The 11,380-nt window shown below is 33.6% G+C and overlaps 2 protein-coding genes across 3 annotated transcripts; both read right to left on the reverse strand.

Moving 5' to 3' along the window:
* Positions 1-1,189: 1,189 nt before the first annotated feature.
* LOC100798094 (uncharacterized) lies at positions 1,190-4,784 on the reverse strand. The gene is made up of 2 exons (XM_003519452.5): positions 4,609-4,784; positions 1,190-3,216 (listed from the first exon to the last, which is right to left on the reverse strand). Exon 2 carries the CDS (start codon positions 3,196-3,198, stop codon positions 1,246-1,248), a length of 1,953 nt encoding a protein of 650 aa, XP_003519500.1. The 5' UTR covers positions 3,199-3,216; positions 4,609-4,784; the 3' UTR covers positions 1,190-1,245.
* Positions 4,785-7,108: 2,324 nt separating this feature from the next.
* LOC100798626 (phosphopantetheine adenylyltransferase-like) lies at positions 7,109-11,380 on the reverse strand. 2 transcript variants are annotated; one of them, XM_006574368.4, is made up of 7 exons: positions 11,136-11,380; positions 10,018-10,350; positions 9,866-9,937; positions 8,660-8,719; positions 8,059-8,153; positions 7,638-7,707; positions 7,109-7,515 (listed from the first exon to the last, which is right to left on the reverse strand). In XM_006574368.4, exons 2-7 carry the CDS (start codon positions 10,147-10,149, stop codon positions 7,399-7,401), a joined length of 546 nt encoding a protein of 181 aa, XP_006574431.1. In that variant the 5' UTR covers positions 10,150-10,350; positions 11,136-11,380; the 3' UTR covers positions 7,109-7,398. The 2 variants fall into 2 exon arrangements, with proteins under 2 accessions (XP_006574431.1, NP_001241114.1); NM_001254185.2 differs by having other exon boundaries at positions 7,184-7,515; positions 10,018-10,460; positions 11,136-11,259.

An 11,380-nucleotide genomic window follows, 5' to 3' on the forward strand; every position in this document is an offset into this window, starting at 1 on the left:
GTTCATTTAATTCAACATTCCGGACGTAACTAATTTTCATGTTCAAGAAGAAGTTAACAGTTAGTATTCCTTCTGTTCCTATGTATTATTAATAATGTGTTCTTGAAAAAAAAATATTTCTCTCTCTTATCTATTTGTTTATAGTTTCTCTCTTTGTATTGAAAAAATAATTAGTGTTGCACTAATAATATAGAGAGATTAAGACCCACAAAACAAAACATTCGAAAACTACAACTCAAGGTAAACAAAAAATTATTTATGCTTTTCATAAACCAAGTCGTCAACTGCTTCACGACTTTAATAAAAAGAATAAAAAACATAAAATGAAAAGTAAATCACTATGTATATTTCTTTTATTTTCTTATAGAAACATCGTACTGTGAAAAGTTTTTTTAAGACTATACTCCACTTTTATTTTCTAACATGCACTAAAATAGAAATAATTAATTATTTTATTATTTTTCAGTGAAAAAGGAGAGATTATAAACAAATGAGTCTATAAATAAATCAGAGAAAAGTAATAATTTTTTAAGAACACATAATTGATAAGCTAACAAGTTAGTTGTAATTGGATAATTAATAAACCTTTAACATGTAGAAAGTTACACATGTTAGAAAAATTATTAATATATTATTTTCTTTTAATAAGAGATATTTATAGTCTAACAATAGATTGAATCTTATAAAAATAAATAAACATCATTTTAGAGTCTTATACATGAAAACGTATAAAGTATAATTTTCACACATTTGATGTAAATTTTGTACTACAATACATTTATCTAGGGTTTATTTTAAAAGAAAAAAAAATAAAAGACAAGATAAATTTTATATTTTATTTCGTGGAACCCACGCCTCTTATGCCGGGCAACTACCAGTGGGGCTGTTGCATTTGGTGAGTTTAAAAGGTATCCACTTTACACTTAATCACCCATTCCTTAATTCTTACACTAGATTTATTATTCACTGTAGAAATTGAAATTCTGATTTCTCCTCATTTTGTAGACTAACCATTGAAATGTCAGCTTTTCATTAACGGGCTAGATCATACATTCTAATATAAATACAAGTTTGCGGCATAAATTGTGTTTTGTGTGGCGGGTTAGAACTTAGAATGTATAATTTGCATGTTCCACCCACTGAAAGCTTAGCACCAACAATCAACTGTAGAATCATAAGAACCAACATCAAATCACACACATTCTGGGTCTTTCATTTTATTCATTCATCTTTCTCCCCCTCATTTTACAGAGAAGGAGAAGAAACAAACTGTCTTGGTAAACTAAAAAGATCTTTCCCTTCAAATGGAGAACTCCACTCCCGGGAACCAGCAGTAGATGTCTCAGCAGAAGCTACTCCACCATCTTGCAATCCAGGCATGGGAGCATTCATGCTCCCATTTGAGGGCACTGGTCTCATTGATGATTGAGCTACAACTCCTGAAGTATTTGCATCATACATCGGAGCACTATTACTCCTTAAAAACGGTGAAAATCCTAGCCATAAACCGTTTGACCTTGGTGAAGCTAAACTTCTATCCAAGGACCAGTCTATGTTGGTATAATCGAACTGCATTGTCCCACCAGTGCTCCAGTCTACTGGAGAAGAAGCCCCTGATGGGCCTGCTGATCCTAGACCAGAAAAGAGTCCTAGAGAAGTAGCAGCAGCAAGCGGTGGAGTTGCACCTGTTCTATTCCATATGCTATTCCCTTGGTGATCTACTGAATTGCTGCTGCTGCCACCAACAAACTGATATTGTTGAGGTTGATACTGAAGTTGGTGGTACATTTGATTAGAATTGAGATAGTTTGGACTGAGGCTTCTAGTGCTAGGAGCATGAGATATAAAGCCATTATTAGATCTGACAGCATCAGAACTGTTAGTTGGATACCAACTAGCAGCTATTCCAGGAGGTGATGAACTCATGCTTGTGGCTGGAACTTGCTTTGCATTTACAGTTTGGGGCCGCTGCATCATGATTAATTGTTCCCTGGCAACTCCAGACTGAAGGTTCTTAAAATCACCTCCAGCTGGCATATATTGTGTTTCGGACTTAGCAGGTGGGGGTGACATTTGCAATGGTGATGCCAGTGAATAAGAAACGGAAGGATTAGATCCTGCACTTGGCCACCTTTTATCAGCTGGTACAGTAGCCTGTTGGGGCTTTGTCCATTCAGATTGGATTCTCTTTAGAGGTTGCATATTTTTATTACTAGAATCTGAAGATACTCCAATAGTCAATGCAGCCTTTGTATAGTTAAAATCCTTGTCATCTTTTTTGGGTTGATTTGGTAAAGGAATGGGTTTTGTTTGTGGCCTTGAGCTCTGACTTGCAACTCCTGACTGCTTAACATTGTTAATAATAGGAGGATCACCGGTTTCCTCTGGTTTTGGTGGAGCAGATGGTGGATCAAGTTTCAACTCTCTCAAGGTCTCTGCAGCCCTATCAAGATCACCCTCATAGCTAACAATCACTCTTTCAACCTCCTGTTTCGAGCAATCGTACCTGGTTACCATATCAGCAATCCGGGCAAGCTCATCTGATATGTCAATTTTCAAATTGCCCCTACCTATGTTTGTATCCTTGTTACCATCTGCATCTTCACCACCTTCAAACAGCCACGCTACTGATTCCTCCACCCTACCTTCATTTAATATCAGTGCCATTGTTGCCCTTTCATGAGAAAATCCCATTGCCACAAGCTGTTGAGAAAGAACCTCAAGTTTCCTAGACATAAGGTAACCAGTGCACCGCTCATGCAATTCCTGTGCTCGCCTTTCCTTCTGCCGTTGATGTTTTCTCTCATTCTTCTGGCGGATTTTCTCCCGCTTGTCATTATCAGCTCCCGGTACTGATTCCGGTCGAACAGGAACATTAGAGCTTTTGTCTTTATGTTCTTCGGACTCACCAGACCAACTACCATTGTTAGAAACAGAATCATACTCAACACCAGCAACCAATGAGTTGACAGGATGTTCATCTGTCTCATCTATGTTCCGAAAACGACCATTAGAATGTATTGGTGAGGTAGGAGCTGGTGACATGTCCAGAGTATGGAATGTTCCTAATAAGGGGTTATATGCACTGGCTGGAACACCAGCTACAGCATTACTAGATCCTGTAGGCTTTGCAGAAGCCTTCTGAGCATCCTTGTTAGCCTTTCTGTCTTTAGACTTGGATCGGGATGCAGGAGACATCCTTAAGACTCAATGGCCCTGTAACATTTAAAGAAAACAAGTTATAGTACACATTGCTTTTTAATTACCAAATCAATACAGGATTACATGCATAAACAAAGACAAACACAAACTTGTTGGCCAAATAATATTCTGTTCACCGCCCCCCCCCCCAAAAAAAAAAAAAATCTGTTCAAATAAGGACCATCATGTTTGTATAGATCCTTTGGCAAATAAGCAACAGCTTACAAGTTGGGGGAAACTTGCAATAAAGCAAATGAGAATGAAAACTAACTTCCATTCCCTAGTTTATAGTATAACACACTAGACACTACTAGGGGGGTAAACAAATGAACAACGGCAAAAAGAAAGTGAATAAGCCAAAACAACAAGTACATGTTAAAATAATTAAACAAAACCCAACAGTTTATCTACCCTACGAAGAAGTTTTAATACAAAACTTGGAGGAATATGGGAAGAGGGAGGGGAAGGATTTCCTGTCCATACACTTTAATACATTTTAAAAAGAGAATTTAATCACACAGGAACTTCTTTTACCAATGATGACTAACTTCATTTATATGTGCAGCTACAGAAATTTATACAATTACACACAACCAATCTGACAGCAAAAAGCTGGATCCCTCTCTACACCGGAACGTCACAGTATCAAAATTGAGAATGTTTCAGTTGAATTTACCAGAAGGATGCACAACACTTACTACAAAGCCAACTGAGAGTGCAAGTATCACACAGTCCAGTACCATTTTTCACAATGGTTCAACCATTCAATCACGCCGAATTTTTCAAATAATCAACTCTAAGACAAAAAACCACCATTCTACTTCTACATTAATCAACACAGTAAATAAAAGGAAAAAAATGGTCTTCTAAATGCTTGTGGTCAAACTGAAACAAAAAACCTAACTTTCTTCCAAAGGCCGTGACATGATGGCTCTCCCAAATTTTCACAAGATCATCCCACCCTTAACAAAAAAATCCAAATTCTTGATAACCAACCATGAAACCACAATCCCCCATAACACTGACATGTGATATTTCTATCACCAAAAAAATTCACCTTTCTGGAAAAAAGAACATATTGCCGCAATGGGCACTCAATACAAAAAATCACACACATCCCCTTCAAAACTATATATAAAGAAAAACGCAATCAAGGTCAAAATTTCAAAAATCAGCACGCTATTCCCTCTCGAGGATCCGTGATATTCATACTTCCCCAATCCAAACAGGCCCGAAATCCCGAATCCCACAAAACGCGAAACCAAACATGCAGTTTCTCAGTCCCCCACACAACCAACAACAAGGCGAATTACCGAATTCCGAGAAAGAGGATCATAGCTGTGGTTTGAGATTGAAAGAAAGAGAGAGAAAAAGCGAAAAACGGGAACACGAAGAAGAAGAACCAACCTGAGGTTTAGGAAATGGGAGCGTTGATGACGATGATGGAGACGGAAAGATCGCTGTTAAATGGCGAAATCGTTAGAGAGAACAAAGATAGATAAATGTAGAGATAGGTTTTTCGAGGCTCAAACTGAATTTGACAGAATTAGGGTTTTGAAGAAACAGAGATCTGAAAATGATAAAAACAAAAAACAAAAAAACAATGACATGAATTTTATAAAAAAAAATATTAACAGAGAAAAAGGAAAGAAAAGTAAACTCTATTAACGGAAGATAATCATCATCATCCAAAACAATTACTGATAATTTTCGATAACGATTCTTAAAAAATTTAATTTAGAGAGAAAATAATTAATTTTAATTGTTGATATAAGGAAATTAATATTTAGAGAGTAGTACTAGTATTTATACATTGAATTTTCAATAATGATTGAAGCAGTTTATGATTTTTATATGTTTATCTAAATTATTTTTATTTAAAACTAACGTGTCGCTCTTAATTTTTTTAAATAATAATAAAAAGTTAAATACAATTAATGAAAGATGATAGAAAAAAAATAATATAAAAATAATGAAAAATTAATGTAAATTAAAAGAAAATTTTAAATTTAAGGATAAAATTATCCATAAACGCGTATACTAAATGAGTATGTGCTGGTAATTTTTTTTGGGGATATGACAGTTTCCAAACCCAATTCTTTTTTTGGAACTTATTCTCTTCAGTGATAAGTTTTTTTTTTTTTGAAACAAATATGTTCAGAAATTTTTTCATTTTTTGTTTATGTATTTTATGCCCTATGTTTAGTGCTTTTTTGGGCTGTAGCTTTTTTTTAATTTAATTTGTGGTGTTGGAAATGGAAAGTGTTTTTGAAGAGATAACTCAAAACTAGGTGATTTTCCTCTAAATAGATTTTGTTTGGTGCTTTGGCTAGATGAGGCTTCGAAGCACTTTTTCAAGAGTAAAGTGGTAGGATATAGTCAATCAATGTATTTCGATTGAAATTTTGGGACCATTTTGTATTATTTTGTGCAAATAGAAATAATAATAATATTTATGAACATTATATGCTCTAAATGTTTTTTAACATAATTTAATACTTTTATTAGGACACTAATTACTTTATTTGTAATTTATTTTATTAACTTTAATTTAGAAAAAAATGTCTATACTACTAATATTAAATTGATGTTCACTAAAATTTAAATTTACTCACACACAAACACACATGCAGGCACACACATACATATATAATTGAAATTTTATTATTTTTTTTTATAACATATTAGTATGTGTTATGCACAAGATGAATGCTTACTTTATAGGTAAAATAAATTTTTTGATCTTCTAATTTATCATTTAATCTTAATTTGATCTTTTAATTTTTTTTTAATCTCATCCTCTAATTTTTAAAATTCAATCAATTTAATCCTTTAATTTTTAAAACTTATCCATGTTTTTAGAAAATGCATATTTTATGACGGTCTAAAATAATTTTTCATAGGGTGTGATTCTTACCATTCATACTAAAGGAACAAATTGAATCAATCTAAAAAATTAGAGGATCAAATTAAATTTAAAAAACAAATTAGAGAACTTAAAAAATAATTTAACTTATTTTATATAATAAAATATTTATTATATAAAATATTATATTATAATTAAACTTCTTATCATAAAAATATTTAGAAGAATAAAATAAAAATTAATGAGTTGTATTAAAGTGTAACTTAAATAAAAATTTTGCCTAAAATATCAAAACTGATAGACACAGTCCTGGTTAAGATTGAAGATAAGAAGAGTGTCATCGAACCTTGAGGAAACTAATGTGGATACCTTTTTTTTCTTGAGTGCTAACGATCCCTTGTTAAACAAATTAGTGAGAAGATGATGATAATTGGAAATTTTGAGTTGGTTTAGTTAACATTGTGAGATATCTTCTCACAACAAGAATTTGAAACTTTGTGTTCGGAAAAGTATCCGTTGGATATGAGAAATGATGAAAAGCTTGAACTTGAACCCTTCGTCGCCAAACTGAAGCACAAACGCTGATTAACCTTTGATTGATTGGATATTGAAGGCGAAGAAATGAAATTAAACACGATTTTTATACTATTGCTAGAATTTTTAAGACATGAAAAAAAAGGTTTTAAGAATACAAGTGAAAGGAAAGTAACATTATTTTTAAAAACAAATTAATTTTTCATTTTAAAATATTTAATTATTTTCACATATCATCATTAGTTAGTATTATTTTTCCACATGAAGTGTCAATTAAATGAATTGGATTAGCATCAGTCAACAGACCTCATCCCCATGATTAACTTATTGAACTATCAATGTTTGAGTATTTTTTATTTTTTTTAAGTTGATATCTGAGTAGGAAGTTGAAACACGAATGAAAAACAAAACTGGAAAACATCTTACGAACAATGCCATGAAAAATAGTGATAGAAATGTTGACTAAATGCAAAGCATAACTAGCTACATATATCATGAAGAACACTGTTTACAATAAAATAACTACTTTAAAAAGTTTATTTCTTTTAGAGAAAATATAAATATAAATACAACAGATTTCTCTAAACAAACTAATAATGTTCTTTTGTTGCGTGCGTTGAAAAAAAAAACGATACATCGTTCCAAAGTTTTTTCTAAAGAATGTGACTTGCGCCTTTTAAACTTTGAAACAATGCCATAACATGCAACCACATGTCAGTTAGTTGCTTTAATGGACATCTTAATCTCATCTTTGAAGAAATATTTTAAGAGAAAAAAGTTACACAAATTGTCTGTAACTAAGTTTCCGATATCGTGTTTTGTTGTTTAGCCTTTTCAGCCTCAATCTTCCGTAGCATTGATGAACTCAGCTTAATTTCACCTGATTCTCCAGAGACCAAATCTACAACTTCAATCTGCATAAGATCCACGAGAATAATTTCTAATATCTGACCAAACATTTTGAAAAGTGAAAAGACATTTTCTTAATTTTTATGTCAGAAATTATAACCAAACTACATAAACAATAAATTGTGACCTTCAACTGTGAAAGGCCTCTTTCAGCTCTTCTTCTGTTTATAGCCAATCCTCCCGGTAATGTCTCTTTGCTGTGAAATAACCAAAACCAGTTAGTAATCAAATAACCCATGACACTTTTACAAGTGAACATATATCAAGTTGTGTTCAATCGTTTGTACTGCAAAGAATTGAAAAGAAATCACAAACTCATGATGACAATGAGGAATAAAAGAGGATAACCAGATAAGTTTGCTACCAAAACTTTAATTATCACGAACATTGAGATTAGAAACCAGCCAATAGGAATGAAATACTTGATCAGAACTCAGAAGTTACTTTTTATAAGCTGTCTATGGATATATAATCGAATGCACACCACCACCACTACCAAAAATTAAGATGGGACACACACAAGCCATTCTTAATACTAAGCTACTAACCTTACAATCACAGCCTCCAAGTTTTCATCTGTAATGGAAGGGCCAAACGGATCTGTGATTGGTACAGCTTGCACTTCCAACTCCGGCTTGACAGACTGCATGTTAGTTCAAAAAAATATTAATCAACATTTAAATAAGGAAAAAATGCATTTTTCATATAAATCCTGCTAGAAGAAAGACTATATACATTTGCAGAACACTGTTTAAAGATGTAGATTAGTATGTCATTTATTTTCTCACATATTTGCAGACAATGCAATGAACTAACTATTCCAAAAGGTGCAAGTATTAGATGAAGAAACGTGAAAGGTTTTACATTGTAATTTGTATCTCCACCACATAAAACCAACAAACAAAACCATACAACCTCTCCTATGTACACTATGCTACTTGTAAAAAGACATGTTGCTGTTAAACAGATGTACAAGATGTCTATAATCTGTCCCTGATGTTATACATTAACATACAGAACGAAGAAGTTAAAGTATTTCTGACCAACAATTATACATGTCAATTTTGTTTTTTTTTAAAGCACAAAACACAGGAAATTATTTTCATGAATCATAAGACATAGTGTCATTGCTTGGACTCATACTCATACCTTTATGAAAGTTTTGACATTATTTATCCTTTCCTCAATGGGCTGTATCAGTTCAGCAAACTGCAAAAGTAGAACATGAAAGTACAAGGATAAAAATCCAAAAGCCACAGGATTGTCAAACAGAAATAAGGTGATCTTCACCTTGTGACTTAAATTTTCAATGAACAAGATCAAATAGCACAACACGAGGCTTTAAAGTTAGCTAGCTTGTATTATTTACTGAAGATAATTTGATAAAGAAAACTTGATCACTGAATTTTACGAGTGGAACATTTCAAGCATTTAATCTGTGGCACTAAATAGTTTTCTGGGTTTACCAGTCAGTTTAACTGTTTGAAATTGTAATTTGTACAAACTGACTACAGAATATCATCCTTAGTTTTGACTTTAAAATACTCACATAAATAATTTGAGCTCCTTTGTCTATTTCATCTACAAGTAATCAAAAATGAAATTCATTTACATTGAATAAATTGAAGTTGACCCAGAGTTCATCAAGAGAATATAACTCTTGAAGATAAAAGCAAAGTTCAGACTCCAACAATTTCATTATTCTTTTTTTCTTTTAACTCTCAACAAACTTAATGGCATGCCTTGGAGTGCCAGATTCTTCAGTTATAACAATCCACAAGACAGAAACTTACCTGACCAAAGCATTCACAACAGGATGGAACAGAAAAATTAATATCCAAAAGTTGAAATTTTCAATAGAGTTTAATTTCCATGCACCGTTACTGTAAAAGTTTTTACACAGTCAAAAATCATCCAAAGTATGATTTTTTAAATTAGTTATTATAAAAATCAACAAACTTAAATAGATGATAATTTGTACTTGGATAAAAATTTACACTGAATCATAGTATCCTTTCCAAGAAAAGGCTCAAAAAAATCAACAACTCCACTAATTCACAAAAGTGGAATGTTATCAAAGCAGCCAATAACAAATTGGTTGAACTGTAATACAAATTACATTCAGGCTATTCAGCTGAAAAACTAAAACTGTAGCTGGAGTACAATAATTATGGTAGGTGCGTACATAAAAATGGAATTCTGAAACACATAAACTAAAGCATATTAAAAGAAGAGTCAAACTCAAATTAATATAGTTTGTGTCTAATTAGCAGTTAATAGAGGAAGGGAATGACGTCTAAGTATTTCACAACAACCAAAAATAAAAAATAAATGTGGAAAAGGGAAAAAGCTAACCTGTTTTTTTGCCAGCATAGGTCCGTCACAAACTCCAATTACAATCCGGCGCCTAGCCAACTCCGCTGAAGCCTACACACAAGTTTCAAACTTTTCATTATTTAAATAAAAGAAAATGAAAAATTGAAGAATAGAAGGGAGGAGAGAGAGACAGTGAGGAAGAGGCGGTGGCCATTGTGCAATCGGTCGAAGGTGCCACCGTTGACGACAGCTTCGTAGGTGTTGGGCGGGGAGAGGTTGGGAACCACCATCACCACAGGGTCATCGTCACCGTGAACTGCCATTTAATGTGCTGAAATGGCTTTCGCACTAAGCAGGAAGTGGTGGCAGTAGGTGTGAGATGAAAAGAGTATCGGATTCGTTATATATTGAACTGAACCAATGGTTCGTTAGTGGTGCTTGTGTTGGTGCATCTAACCGTTTGCTTTACAGTTCTGTGGGGAAGCAACTTTTCAGCGGGAAACAACTGTTAGCTGGATCCCTCTCTACACCGGAATGTCACAGCATCAAAATTGAGAATGTTTCAGTTGAATTTACCAGAAGGATGCACAACACTTATTAAAAAGCCAACAGAGAGTGCAAGTATCACACAGTCCTGTACCATTTTTCACGGAAGTTCAACCATTCAATCACGCCGAATTTTTCAAATAATCAACTCTAAGACAAAAAAACCGCCATTCCACTTCTACATTAATCAACACAGTAAGTAAAAGGAAAAAAATGGTCTTCTAAATGCTTGTGGTCAAACTGAAACAAAAAACCTAACTTTCTTCCAAAGGCCGTGACATGATGACTCTCCCAAATTTTCACAAGATCATCCCACCCTTAACAAAAAATCCAAATTCTTGATAACCAAACATGAAACCACAATCCCCCATAACACTGATATGCGATATTTCTATCACCAAAAAATTTCGACTTTCTGGAAAAAAGAACATATTGCCGCAATGGGCACTCAATACAAAAAATCACACACATCCCCGTCAAAATTATATATAAAGAAAAACGCAATCAAGGTCAAAATTTCAAAAATCAGCACGCTATTCCCTCTCGAGGATCCGTGATATTCATACTTCCCCAATCCAAACAGGCCCGAAATCCTGAATCCCACAAAACGCGAAACCAAACATGCAGTTTCTCAGTCCCCCACACAACCAACAACAAGGCGAATTACCGAATTCCGCGAAAGAGGATCATAGCTGTGGTTTGAGATTGAAAGAAAGAGAGAGAGAAAAAGCGAAACACGGGAACACGAAGAAGAAGAACCAACCTGAGGTTTAGGAAATGGGAGCGTTGATGACGATGATGGAGACGGAAAGATCGCTGTTGAATGGCGAAATCGTTAGATTGAGAGAGAGAACCAAGATAGATAAATGTAGAGTTTTTCGAGGCTCAAACTGAATTTGACAGAATTAGGGTTTTGAAGAAACAGGGATCTGAAAATGATTAAAAAAAAAAAAAAAACAATGACATGTAACAGAGAAAAAGGAAAGAAAAGTAAACTCTATTAACGGA

Source organism: Glycine max, chromosome 2 (genome assembly GCF_000004515.6).
Source record: "Glycine max cultivar Williams 82 chromosome 2, Glycine_max_v4.0, whole genome shotgun sequence".
Lineage (NCBI taxonomy): Eukaryota > Viridiplantae > Streptophyta > Magnoliopsida > Fabales > Fabaceae > Glycine > Glycine max.

Coding starts and splice junctions, on each gene's coding strand:
- LOC100798094 (XM_003519452.5), bottom strand. CDS start 3,198: ATGTCTCCTGCATCCCGATCCAAGTCTAAAGACAGAAAGGCTAACAAG.
- LOC100798626 (XM_006574368.4), bottom strand. CDS start 10,149: ATGGCAGTTCACGGTGACGATGACCCTGTGGTGATGGTGGTTCCCAAC. Junction 9,938..10,017: donor GCCACCGCCTCTTCCTCACT/GTCTCTCTCTCC, acceptor ACTTGTGTGTAG/GCTTCAGCGGAGTTGGCTAG. Junction 7,516..7,637: donor GAGGCCTTTCACAGTTGAAG/GTCACAATTTAT, acceptor GATCTTATGCAG/ATTGAAGTTGTAGATTTGGT.